Source organism: Chiloscyllium plagiosum, unplaced genomic scaffold, assembly GCF_037043375.1.
Source record: "Chiloscyllium plagiosum isolate Xiang-an unplaced genomic scaffold, Cpla_swu_hap1 HiC_scaffold_25, whole genome shotgun sequence".
Lineage (NCBI taxonomy): Eukaryota > Metazoa > Chordata > Chondrichthyes > Orectolobiformes > Hemiscylliidae > Chiloscyllium > Chiloscyllium plagiosum.
Window position 1 is genome coordinate 63,052,690 of NW_028270163.1, and position 13,991 is coordinate 63,066,680.

The 13,991-nt window shown below is 42.4% G+C and overlaps 1 protein-coding gene across 5 annotated transcripts in view; it reads right to left on the bottom strand.

Moving 5' to 3' along the window:
• The window catches only part of ube2o (ubiquitin-conjugating enzyme E2O), a 174,447-nt gene that overhangs the window by 27,672 nt on the left and 132,784 nt on the right, over window positions 1-13,991 (bottom strand). For all 5 annotated transcript variants that reach the window (XM_043715202.2, XM_043715201.2, XM_043715200.2 and 2 more), the window contains 3 exons: window positions 11,036-11,702; window positions 4,773-4,909; window positions 4,332-4,535 (listed from right to left, as the gene is read on the bottom strand). In XM_043715202.2, the coding sequence (XP_043571137.1) occupies window positions 4,332-4,535; window positions 4,773-4,909; window positions 11,036-11,702 (1,008 nt within the window). The remainder of the gene's footprint in view (window positions 1-4,331; window positions 4,536-4,772; window positions 4,910-11,035; window positions 11,703-13,991) is intronic.

A 13,991-nucleotide genomic window follows, 5' to 3' on the forward strand; every position in this document is an offset into this window, starting at 1 on the left:
AGTCACAGCCCTGGTCTCTGATGAGTTTGTTCTTACATGACTGTTTCTAATACACAGACAACAAAGGGTAATAGCACAAAGTTAAAAAAGATCCAAGCTTCCAGATATCAACAGTAGGTCAAATCTGTCACAAGTCATCAGCAACATAGGCTTTAATCTTGGAGAATTAGCAGAGACTGTGGGTTTAAAGATGTAAAATCACCATGACTATCTAATAAGTAATATTTATAGCATATTCTATTTTGTATATTTACATTGGAATATTCCAATGTTCTCAAAACGTAGGACAAGACAATTACAAGCAGCTGAATTTTATTTTATCATCAAACATCAATTCGTATCACAATAATCTGCTCCTTTGTAAAAATACCTAAAATATCTTTGGTAATATAAGTTTTGTTATAAATTTACTTTATTCATTCTGTTGTTCGGATATACCAGGATTTTCAATTATTTTTATATCATGTCAAAATCTGCATTAAAAACATGAATAAGGTAAGCAAAACTGGATGGAGTGTGTTCCAGCGCTGGTGATCCTGAAGATGGATTGAAAAATTAGCCGTTTATGGAGACTTGAGCAGATGTTATACACATCTAGAAACTAAAAAGAGTTGCTGTAGGGGTTTATAGCCTTTTAAGAGGTGAGGGGTTTGTGCATGGGGGACTTGATATACCATACAGTGCCTGATTAGAAGTATGCATGCACTGAGCCAACATGGAAGCTGCCAGAGTCCTCAAAACAGTTTCACACAGGGTGCAATGCCAATGCACCACTAGTAAAGTGCCAACAACACCATTAATGACTAATTGATCACTTGGTGACAGGACCATCCTCACAATCTACATTATTGCTAAAAATCATACAACACCAGGTTATAGTCCAACAGGTTTAATTGGAAGCACACTAGCCAGTATGCTCATAAGGAAGGACAGTGATAGCACCTCAGCCATCACCCTACCTACCGATTTTTCTTGTCTCACCCACTATCCAGCTCCTCTCACCCAGCTTGTGTTATACCAGGGCCACTCTGTTCTTGACTTCATTAACGCCTTGATTCAAACATGAACAAAAGAGCTGAATTCCAGAGAGCTGGGGAGGTATCGCATGTGACCAAGTGTGCTATCAAAGAGCACTTGCAAAACTAGATTAACTGGAATCAGCGGAAAACTCTCCAAACTTAGAGCCAAACTGATCACAAAACAAGATGCCAGTGGTTGTTGAAGGTTAATTATCTCAATTTTAAGGAGTCACAGTATAGCGTACAAAGCCCAAATATTTTTAGCTACTTAAAAAGAGCTTCCCTCCAGCTTAAGGTCAAGAGTAATGAGCCCAAGAGTGTGAGGTCACATGGATGCTGTGACATCAATTTAATTTGAAGGAGATCGATTTTTAATTACAGAGAAAGGGTTATGAGAAGTAGGCAGGGAAGTGGAGCCGAAGCCAAGGTCAGAGGCTGGGAATTCTGCAGCAAGTAACATTTCCTGACTCCCCGAAGCCTGCCCATTATCTATGAGGCACAAGCCAGAAGTGTGATTGAACACTCCCCAGTTTCTTGGATGAATGCAGCTCCAACAACACTCAAGAAGTTTGACATCATTCAAGACAAAGGAATTTTCTTGATTGTGTGTGAATGTGGTGCCATTCAGTCCATCTAACATTGACACTCCATAGCACCTGTACCATCTACAAGATGCACTTCAAAGATTCAAAGATCCTTAGAAAACACCTTCCAAATGCATGACAACTACATAGCAGCACCACCATCTTACAAGCCCCCCCTTCAAGGTGCTTGCCACCCCTGACTTAGGAGAAAATCATTGTTGCTAGGTCAAAATTTTGGAACTCTGCCCAACAGCATTGTGGAGATAACTACACCAAATTGACTAACAGTTTACTAAGGCAGCTCATTACCACTTTCTCTAGGACAACTAGGGATAGACAAGAAATGACGGCCCAGCCAGCAATATGAACAGTGAGAGCTGGAGTGAGAGATTTATTACATGTTTAATGTTTTTTTCTGATGTGGATTTTTGGAATTTGAATTAGTGACAAAGTTTGTTTTTGGCATTTAACTTGCTGGCTCTGTAGCCATGGTGACTTGTTTTAAAATCATTTTAGAGAACTAGCCTTCATAAATCTGTAAAGAGAAAAAGAGTTAATGTTTCGAGTCCAGTAGAAAAAAGTCATAACATGCAAAAAGGGCCCTTTGGTTCACTGAGTCTGCACCTACAATAACTACCATTAAAAGTGCACAAATCCCAATTACCTACACTTGTCCCATATCTTTGAATGTTATATTTCAAGTGCTCATCCAAATTTCTTTTTTTAAGAAGGTTGTAAGGTTTCCAGCCCCCAGGTAGTACATCCCACATTCCCACCATCTTCTAAATTGAAAACTTTTACTTCCCCCCCTCAAATCCTCTCTTAGTTTTTCCTTAAGTAAGAAGCAGGAGATTATGTCCCAAGGGGAACAGTTGTTCCCTACTCATCCTATCCGTACCCTTCGAATCTTATATACCTCAAATCCTGATGAAGAGCTTATGCTCGAAACATCGATTCTCCTGCTCCTCGGATGCTGCCTGACCAGCTGTGCTTTTCCAGCACCACACTCTTCGACTCCATACCTCAAATCATGTCTGCCCTCAGACTTCTCTGCTCTAAAGAAAACAATCCAAACCTACCCAGTCTCTCCTGAAAGCTCAACTTCTCTATCCCAGACAACATCCTGGTGAACCTCCTCTGTAACCCCTCTAATGCTATCACATCCTTCCTGTAGTGAAGTCACTAGAACTGCACACTTCAGCTGTGGCCTAACAAACACTCTGTACAATTCGGACATTACATCCTTGCTCTTACACACTATGCTACAACTGACGAAAACCAGTATCCTTTATGCCTTTTTAAGTATCCTATTCTCATGTGCTCTGCTAACTTCATGGATCTGTGAATAATTACCCTAAAATCCCTCCGTTTCTCTAAGTACGGAGTGTCCTGCCAATCATTAAATACTCAGTCATTTGTTTCTTCTTCCAAAGTGCATACCTCACACTTTTCAGGGTTAAATACCACCTGCCCATTTGCCCAACCCATCTAGAACTTCCTGTAACCTACAAACGATCTTCTTCACTATTAACCACTCTACTAATCTTTGTGTAATTTGCAAACTTGCTTAGCAGTCTCCCCACATTTTCATCCATATCATTTAAGTGTTTAACAAATAAGTGTCCCAGTACTGATCCTTGTGGTACACTGCAGAACACCAGCCTCCAGTCATTTGAATAGCCTTCTACCACTACCCTTTACTCAGCCAGTTTCTGATCCATCTCACAAGTTTCCCCGAATTCCCAGAGTATAACTCTCCTGAAGAAGTGGTGTCACGTACTAAACTCAACTCTAACTCTGATTCTCACTCCGCAGATACTGCCGCATCTTCTGAGTTTCTCCAGCAGTCTGTTTCAGATTTCCAGTATCTGCAGTATTTTGCTTTCACTCAGAAATAACGGTGGACAAGAGGCTGTGGTGATGGTGGTGGCACTTATGCACATTGAGTGTTTATGGTTGAGCAAGGTAAACAATTGCTTAAAAGGTTTCTGTTACCAGAGAAATTTCTGGATTTGTCTTTAAGATTGGCGTAAACTTAGAGACCTCTCAATATTAGTTCCAGTTTTGGACAGGATAATTCTGCAGAACTCCTTGGACAAAGACAGATGTATAAAGCAGTGCTCCTAAGAGAGCGAGAAGATAGCAACACTTGTTAACACTAAGATTACTTTAGGTCCCAGATCAAAAATGTTTGGATAAAACCCTTAAAGAGATTATTTGAAGTGGAGATTATTTAAATTGAGGTGCATGAAACTCCAGGAAAAGGCTAACAGATCTTCCACATTGGGAGTTGAAGTCACAATTAAATAAGTTTAATCAAGGTATTCAAGAACCCTTTCTGGTGTCAGTACTGTGCAAGGATGATTTGGGTAGGGCACAGGGGGCATTTCATGGATTCGTGAAGAGGTTTTTTTTTTAAAAAGATTAATTGGAACATATTTCTACTGTGTGTTTCAAATCTCAAAGCATATTATGTGTATAATTTGGTCTGTTTAATTTTCTCTTCATTTCTTTTGCTTAATAAACTTTAGTTTTATTGTTAAAAGCTAATCTGCAACATTTCAGTTTGAGATCTGACTTGTCTAGTAATAACATCAATAACAATAAGACCATAATAAAAGAAAGAAAATCTAATAGGACTTAGCCTGATTTGTTTTCTGAGAATCCCCCAGCAAAACTATTCACACATTGCTAACAAATGCCTAGACCCTAATCAACAGCCACATACCTTTCCAATCCAGGTGCCCAGCAGACTCACGCAGACTTTGCCATTATCATACAGGTTAGGGTTGAGACGGCCGCTGCATTGAGAAATATAACGGAAAAGCGGTGGAACTGCAGGATAAACATTGGGAAGCTGGATATCAAAGAGAAACAACCCATCATCATAGGGAGTGCGTGTTGGGCCTTTGATCAAAGCAGAGAACAAATCCTATGGAAAGAAAATAAGTTATTGGCCTCGACATTTCCCAGATAACTCCCAATAACAATATATTGAAACAAGTGAAGGGATAAAGCCTCAAGTAGGCTTGCTTTCACCAGCATTCTTCCTCACCACACACTTTAGTCAATGTTTTCATAAAATAAGACTGGTATTTAAAGCATTATTGAGGTAGCTATTTCCATGCAATTCTGAAAGCCCTGGTGGGAGACTGACTTAGAGACTTGCCATTCTATCCTCAAAGGTTTTCACCATGATACCATCAGGAAGTGCTGTAGCAAGTAGTGCCATCTCTTTTCTCACTGTATTGAAAAACTTTTTTGAATCTGCTGGTTGAAATTCCATTTTTTTGAATGCATGGCTCTCTGTAAATTATAAACAGCATGAAATTAGCATAAACAATTGCCATGTCAGAGATTTACAATATCATACGATAAAAACTGGTACTAACTTACACAGTAAACTGCCAACGTATGTTCATAATTACTTGCAACAAAGCTTACCACAAAATTACTGGAGGCCTTTCAGCCCACATTTTATCATGACCAAGAAGGGAGTTGATGGAAGACAATCAGATCAGAGCTAATCTAGGTCTCAACTCCATTTCACCAGTGTTCCATACCCTAACCAAAGTCCATCATTCTCAGTTTTGAAAACTCCAATTATCTCTGCTGTTTGTCATTTTTATAAATGACCTGAATGAGGGCATAGAAGGATGGGTTATTAAGTTTGTGGATGACACTAAGGTTGGAGGAGTTGTGGATAGTGCTGAAGGATGTTGGAGGTTATAAAGGGACATAGATAAGCAGCAGAGCTGAGCCAAGAGGTGGAAAATGGAGTTTAATGTGGAAAAGTGTGAGGTGATTCACTTTGGAAGGAGCAACAGTGTACATGAGCAGAGAGATCTTGGTGTCCATGTACATAGATTCCTGAAAGTTGCCATCCAGGTTGATATGGTTGTTAAGAAGGCATACGGTGTGTTAGTTTTTATTGGTAGAGGGATTGTGTTTCGGAGCCATGAGGTCATGCTGCAGCTGTACAAAACTCTGGCTGCACTTGGAGTATTGTGCACAGTTCTGGTCACTGCACTTTATCAAGGATGTGGAAGCTTTGGAAAGGGTTTGGAGGAGATTTACCAGGATGTTGCTTGGTATAGAAGGAAGGTCTTACAAGAAAAGGCTGAGGGACTTGAGGCTGTTTTCTTTGGAGAAGGAGGTTGAGATGTGACTTAATTGCGACATTTAAGATAATCAGAGAATGGATAAGGTGGACATTGAGAGCCCTTCTCCTCGGATGGTGATGGCTAACATGAGGGGACATAGCTTTAAATTGAGGGTTGATAGATATAGGACTAATCAGAGAGGGTATCACAGCTACAGAAGTTACCATTGTCGAGGAGGGTCTGCCTACAGAGTCAGTATGGGCGGAAATTAGGAACAGCAAGGGAGCAGTCAACTCATTAGGGGTTTACTACAGGCCCCCCAATAGTAGCAGGGAGATTGAAGAAAGCATAGGTCGACAGACTTTAGAAAAAAGTGTGAATGTAGTAGGGTTGTTGTAATGGGGGAGACTTTGATTTTCCCAATATTGATTGGAACCTCCTTCGAGCAGATGGTTTGGAAGGAGCTGTTGTTGTCAGGTGTGTTCAGGAGGGTTTCCTAACTCAGTATGTTGACAGGTCGACTCGGGGAGAGGCCATTTTGGATTTGGTGCTCGGCAACGAGCCAGGGCAGGTGTCAGATCTTGTGGTGGGAGAGCATTTTGGTGATAGTGACCACAACTGCCTCACATTCTACATAGCTATGGAGAAGGAGAGAAGCAGGCACAATGGGAGGATATTTAATTGGGGAAAAGAAAACTATGATACTATCAGACTTGAGTTGGGAGGCATGGACTGGGAGCAATTGTTCCATGGCAAAGGCACTATAGACATGTGGAGACTGTTTAAGGAACAGTTGTTGCAAGTGATGAATAAATATGTCCCTCTGAGACAGGCAAGAAGGGGGAAGATAAAGGAACCTTGGATAATGAGATCGGTGGAGCTTCTCGTCAAAAGGAAAAAGGTAGCTTACATAAGGTGGAGGAAGTTAGGGTCAAGCTCAGCTCTAGAGGATTACATTCCTGAAGAAGGGCTTATGCCCGAAACGTCGATTCTCCTGTTCCCTGGATGCTGCCTGACCTGCTGCGCTTTTCCAGCAACACATTTCCAGCTCGAGAGGATTACAGGCAGGTGAGGAAGGAGCTCAAAAATGGTCTGAGGAGAGCCAGGAGGGGGCAAGAGAAAGGCTTGGCAGAACGGATTAGGGAGAACACAAAGGCATTTTATACTTGTGTGAGGAATAAGAGAATGGTCAAAGAAAGAGTAGGGCCAATCAGGGATAGCATAGGGAACTTGTGTGTGGAGTTTGAGGAGGTAGGGGTAGCCCTAAATGAGTTTTTTGCTTCTGTCTTTATGAAAGAAATGAACTTTGTAGTGAATGAAACCTTTGAAGATCAGGTGTGCATGCTGGAATGTATAGAAATAGAGGTAGCTGATGTGCTGAAAATTTTGTCAAACATTAAGATTGACAAGATGCCAGGCCCGGACCAGATTTGTCCTCGGCTGCTTTGGGAAACGAGAAATGCAATTGCTTCGCCACTTGTGAAGATCTTTGCATCCTCGCTCTCCACTGGAGTCGTACCTGAGGACTGGAGAGAGGCAAATGTAATTCCTCTCTTCAAGAAAGGAAATAGGGAAATCCCCGGCAATTACAGACCAGTCAGTCTCATTTCTGTCGTCTGCAAGGTGATAGAAAGGATTCTGAGGGATAGGATTTATGACCATCTGGAAGAGCATGGCTTGATTAAATGCAGTCAACATGGCTTTGAGAGGGGCAGGTCATGCCTCACAAACTTTATCGAGTTCTTTGAGGATGTGACTAGAAAGGTTGATGACGGTCGAGCTGTGGATGTCGTGTATATGGACTTCAGCAAGGCATTTGATAAGATTCCCCATGGTAGGCTCATTCAGAAGGTCAGGAGGAATGGGATACAGGGGAACTTAGCTGTCTGGATACAGAATTAGCTGGCCAACAGAAGACAGCAAGTGGTAGTAGAAGGAAAATATTCTGCCTGGAAGTCTGTGGTGAGTGGTGTTCCACAGGGCTCTGTCCTTGGGCCTCTACTGTTTGTAATTTTTATTAATGACTTGGATGAGGGGATTGAAGGATGGGTCAGCAAGTTTGTAGACGACACAAAGGTTGGAGGTGTCGTTGACAGTATAGAGGGCTGTTGTAGGCTGCAGCAGGACATTGACAGGATGCAGAGATGGGCTGAGAGGTGGCAGATGGAGTTCAACCTGGATAAATGCGAGGTGATGCATTTTGGAAGGTCGAATTAGAAAGCTGAGTACAGGATTAAGGATAGGAATCTTGAGAGTGTGGAGGAACAGAGGGATCTTGGTGTGAAGGTACATAGATCCCTAAAATGGCCACCCAAGTGGACAGGGTTGTTAAGCAAGCATATGGTGTTTTGGCTTTCATTAACAGGGGGATTGAGTTTCAGAGTCGTGAGATCTTGTTGCAGCTCAATAAAACTTTGGTTAGACCGCACTTGGAATACTGTGTCCAGTTCTGGTCGCCCTATTATAGAAAAGATGTGGATGCTTTGGAGAGGGTTCAGAGGAGGTTTACCAGGATGCTGCCTGAACTGGAGGGCTTATCTTATGAAGAGAGATTGACTGAGCTCGGAATTTTTTCTTTGGAGAAAAGGAGGAGGAGAGGGGACCTAATTGAGGTATACAAGATAATGAGAGGCATAGATAGAGTCGATAGCCAGAGACTATTTCCCAGGGCAGAAATGACTTTCACGAGGGGTCATAGTTTTAAACTGGTTGGAGGAAAGTATAGAGGGAATGTCAGAGGTGGGTTCTTTACACAGAGTTGTGAGAGCATGGAATGCGTTGCCAGCAGTTGTGGAAGCAAGGTCATTGGGGACATTTAAGAGACTACTGGACATGCATATGGTCACAGAAATTTGAGGGTGCATTCATGAAGATCAGTGGTGGGCACAACATCGTGGGCTGTAGGGCCTGTTCTGTGCTGTACTGTTCTATGTTCTAAAGGAAATAGGGAAATCGCTGGCAATTACAGACCAGTCAGTCAGTCTCATGTCCGTCATCTGCAAGGTATTAGAAAAGATTCTGAGGGATAGGATTTATGACCATCTGAAAGAGCATGGCTTGATTAAAGGCAGTCAGCACGGCTTTGTGAGGGGCAGGTCATGCCTCACAAATCTTATTGAGATCTTTGAGGATGTTACCAGACAAGCTAATGAGGGTCGAGCGGTGGATGTGGTGTATTTGGACTTCAGTAAGGCATTTGATAAGGTTCCCCATGGTAGGCTCGTTCAGAAGGTCAGGAGGAATGGGATACTGGGGAACTTAGCTGTCTGGATACAGAATTGGCTGGTTGACAGAAGACAGCGAGTGGTAGTGGAAGGAAAATACTCTGCCTGGAAGTCAATGGTGAGTGGTGTTCCACAGGGCTCTGTTCTTGGGCCTCTACTCTTTGTAATTTTTATTAAATGACTTGGATGAGGAGATTGAAGGATGGGTCAGCAAGTTTGCAGATGACACAAACGTTGGAGGTGTCGTTGACAGCATAGAGGACTGTTGTAGGCTGCAGGGTGACATTGACAGGATGCAGAGATGGGCTGAGAGGTGGCAGATGGAGTTCAATCTGAATAAATGTGAAGTGATGCATTTTGGAAGGTCGAACTTGAAAGTTGAGTACAGGATTAAAGACAGGATTCTTGGCAGTGTGGAGGAACAGCGGAATCTTGGTGTGCAGGTACATAGATCCCTTAAAATTGCCACCCAAGTGGATAGGGTTGTTGAGAAAGCATATGGTGTTTTGGCTTTCATTAACAGGGGGATTGAGTTTAAAGAGCCGTGAGATCTTGTTGCAGCTCTATAAAACTTTGGTTAGATCGCACTTGGAATACTGCGTCCAGTTCTGTTCGCCCCATTATAGGAAAGATGTGGATGCTTTGGAGAGGGTTTAGAGGAGGTTTACCAGGATGCTGCCTAGAATGGAGGGCTTATCTTACGAAGACAGGTTGACTGAGGTCGGACTTTTTTCATTGGAAAAAAGGAGGAAGAGAGGGGACCTAATTAAGGTATACAAGATAATGAGAGGCATAGATAGTTGATAGCCAGAGACTTTTTCCCAGGGCAGAAATTATTAACACGAGGGGTCATAGTTTTAAGCTGTTTGGCGGAAAGTATAGAGGGGATTTCAGAGGTGGGTTCTTTACACAGAGTTGAGAGAGCATGGAATGTGTTGCCAGCAGCAGTTGTGGAAGCGAGGTCATTGGGGATATTTAAGTGACTGCTGGACATGCATATGGTCACAGAAATTTGAGGGTTCGTACATTAGGTTTACCTTACATGAGGATCAATGTTCGGCACAACATCATGGGCTGAAGGGCCTGTTCTGTGCTGTACTGTTCTATCTATGTTCTATGGTAGTTTCTTTACTCAGAGTAGTAGGGGCAGTGGAACCCACTGCCTGCAACAGTCGTAGACTCGCCAACTTTAAGGTAATTTAAATGGTCATTGGATAAACATATGGATGAAAATGGAATGTGTGGGATAGATGAGCTTGAGATCGGTTCCACAGGTCTGCTCAACATTGAGGGCCAACGGGCCTGTACTGCGCTGTAGTGTTCTCTTTGTATTTGAAGTTTTTGTTGCCAGTGCTTTCCACTACACTTTTTGGTGACTAGAATTCATTCCTGAAAATACTCAACAAATTGACTCATGTTTTATGGCTATACCCTCAGCCCGCCGTGGTCAGATGAGCCCACTAATATCTCATGTTGCAACGTAAATGCAAGAATTCTCCTTCCCACCATGCGGTGTTGAGGAAACAAGGACAGGCTATCAGCCTAGAAGACCCCAAGATCCTGGCCTGAAAACAGCAGCATCCTTAATTTTCTGTGTGTGCATGAGAAGACAGTTTCTGGCTACGCCAGCATTCATTGTCCAGCTTCAAATGCTCAGAAGTCAGCCACACTGTTGTAGGTTTGTAGTCACAAGTAGGACAGACCAGGTAAGGATGGCAGATTTCCTTTCCAAAAGGACATTACTGAATCAATTGGATTTTTACGATTGTGGTTACATGCTCACCATTAGACTAGCCTTTTATTCCAGAATTCTATTGACTTCAAATTTCACCATCACATTGGTCGGTTTTGAATCTATGACCCAGTGCTGTAACCTAGCATTGTGGATTAGAAGACCAATGACTTTTGCCATTCTACCACCACCTCCCTCGTCAGCCTGTCTTAACTACAACCAATGCTCCCATGATGAGAACAAAGCATCATCAAAAGCTCTACTTTTATGCATTGCCTGAAGTTCCTACTTTACAATTTGTCATGCATTTGGAGAAAGGGAAAACAAATTTAAAAAAAAAACAGGTACAACTTTTGTATAGACTGAGTCTTACCAGGCACTGACTCCAACACTGAGAAGACTTCTCCTTTTGCACTTGTGAAAGTCACACCAGGCTTACTGCTCTGTTGACAAAGTACAGGCGTATCACTGGACCACTCTGATTTGATAGGAGTCTGCATCTCAAGCTTTTCTTCTTTATTCTCAGTTTCCACAACAGCCTCCATCTTCTCTTCCTCCACAATGGCCACATTGTCCAGTGTCTTCTGAAGAGTCTCCTGCAGTTTCTTGATATCATCTCTGAATTTCTTATCTTTCGTTTGCTTTTCTGGCTCTACTGTCGGGGAAGTAGCAGAGCCGGTCATCAGCTGTTCTACTGTCATATTCTTTAGACTTTCCAAAATCTTGATTGCTTCTTTTATCTCATGAAAACCTTTGGGAGAACCATCCTTTGCAACTTTCTCAAGATTTGTGCTACTTGAAGTTGCTCCAGCAACCTGAGCCTGCTCTGATTCAGTCTTACTCTCTTCCGATTGTGCTGTAACCTCTATTCCAACTTCAAGCGCTTCACTTCCCTTTACAATTTCATCTTCAGTCACACCATCATCTGTTTCCCAACTATCACTGTCATCTTCCCACTCATCAGATGTTGCTCCAGTAGAGGTGCCATCCAAAGAATCCAGGTCAGATTCTTCAATGTCAGACTCAACATTATACAGATGCTAACAAAAAAGTAAGTAAAGTTTACTCAATCTTAAAGTTGAGTTGTTAACATTTCACAAGTTAGGTACTGATATTGACGTTAGAAAATAAAACAGCAAAAGGTCATTTGGTCTCACCACCTGGGTTACAACTTAATCATGACCAACTTAGCACTGGATTAAAAAAAATCAGAGTCAAACGCATGACTCAAAAGCTTGGAAAGAGAAAGAAATGTGTTTCAATTCACAGAGCACAATGAGGACGAAATAGGCAGCAGTACTGTTAGAGAGGCTCAGGTGAAAGCCCATCTCAAGACCAGTGTACGATGAATAGTGTAACTATGGTTACGGAGAGGGCTTTAAACCAAATAGTGTGATGTGAGGGGAGATTTGGAAGAGATAAAGAGGAAGAACAAGGAAATACTTTTTTCCTATTTGTTCACGTAGTAAACGTTAGTGAGAAGTCAGAGGATTGGGAAGCTTTTAAAAGCCAACAGAGGAAAGCAGATTACAAATGGAGGTAGTGCTGGGTGTCTTAAAATGCATAAAGGTGGATAAATCCCCAGGACCTGAATCACAGAACATGTCGGAAGCTAGGGAAGCGATTACTAGGTCCATGGAGTTTTTTTTAAAATTCATTCCAGGGATGCAAGCATTGCTAGTTGGGCAATAAATGCTACCCTAATCCTAATTACTCAGAGGGCAGTTAAGAGTCAACTACATTGCTGTGGGTCTTGAGTCACATGTCGGCCAGACCAGGCAAGGATGGCAGTTTCCTTCCCTAAAAGACATTAATTGGCCACATGGGTTTTTATCCCAACAATTGGCAAAGTATTCATGGTTATCATTAGACTCTTATTTCCAGATTTTTTTTATTGAACTCAAATCCAGTATCTGTCATGGCAGGATTTGAACCTGGGTCGCCAGAACATTACCTGGGTCTCTGGATTAACAATCCAGCGATAATCCCACTAGGCCATTGTCTTCCCTATCACCGATGAGGTACTGGAAGACTGGAGGTTGGCTCACGTGATGGCACCATTTAAGAAAGGAGGTAAGGAAAAGCCAGGGAACCATAGATCAGTAAGCCTGACATCAGTGGTGGGCAAGTTGTTGGAGGGGATCCTGAGGGACAGAATTTACATACAATTGGAAAACAAGGACTGATTAGGGATAGTCAACATGGCTTTGTGCACGGGAAATCATGTCTCACTAATTTGATTTAGTTTTTTGAAGTAACCAAGAGGATTGATAAAGGCAGAGCGATGGACACTATCTATATGTTCTTCCGTAACGTTCCTCATGGTAGATTGGTTAGAAGATTAGATTGCATGGAATACAGAACTGACTCGAAGGTGGAAGACAGAGGGTGGTGGTGGAGGGTTGTTTTTCAGACTGGAGGCCTGTGACCACTGGTGCGCCACAAGGATTGGTGCTGGATCCACAGCTTTTCGTCATTTATATAAATAATCTGGATGTGAACATAGGAGGTACAATTAGTAAGTTAGCAGATGACACCAAAATTGGAGGTGTAGTGGACAGCAAAGGTTACCTCAGATTACAACGGGATCTTAATCAGATGTGCCAAGAACCTTAGAGGCTTACAAAATTATGAGGGGTATGGATAGGGTAAATAGGCAAAGTCTTTTCCCTGGGGGCTTACAAAATTATGAGGGGTATGGATAGGGTAAATAGGCAAAGTCTTTTCCCTGGGGTCAGGGAGTCCAGAACTAGAAGGCATAGGTTTGGTGTGAGAGGGGAAAGATATAAAAGAGATCTAAGGGGCAACTTTTTCACACAGAGGATGGTACATGTATGGAATGAGCTGCCAGAAGAAGTGGTGGAGGTTGTTACAATTGCAACATTTAAGTGGCATTTGGATGGATATTTGAATAGGAAGGGTTTGGAGGGATATGGGCCGGGTGCTGGTAGGTGGGACTAGATTGGGTTGGAATATCTGGTCGGCGTGGACAGGTTGGACCGAAGGGTCTGTTTCCATGCTGTACATCTCTATGACTCTAAGTGGCAGATAGAATTTAATTTAGATAAATGCGAGGTGCTACATTTTGGAAAGGCAAATCAGGGTAGGACTTATATACTCAATGGTAAGGTCCTGGGGTGTGTTGCTGAACAAACAGACCTTGGACTGCAGGCTCATAGTTCCTTGAAAGTGAATTCCCAGGTAGACTGGATAATGAAGGTGGCGTTTGGTATGCTTTCCTTTCTTGGTCAGCACGTTCAGTACAGGAGTTGCGAGGTCATTTTGCAGCTGCACAGGACATTGGTTAGGCCACTTTTGGAATACAGCGC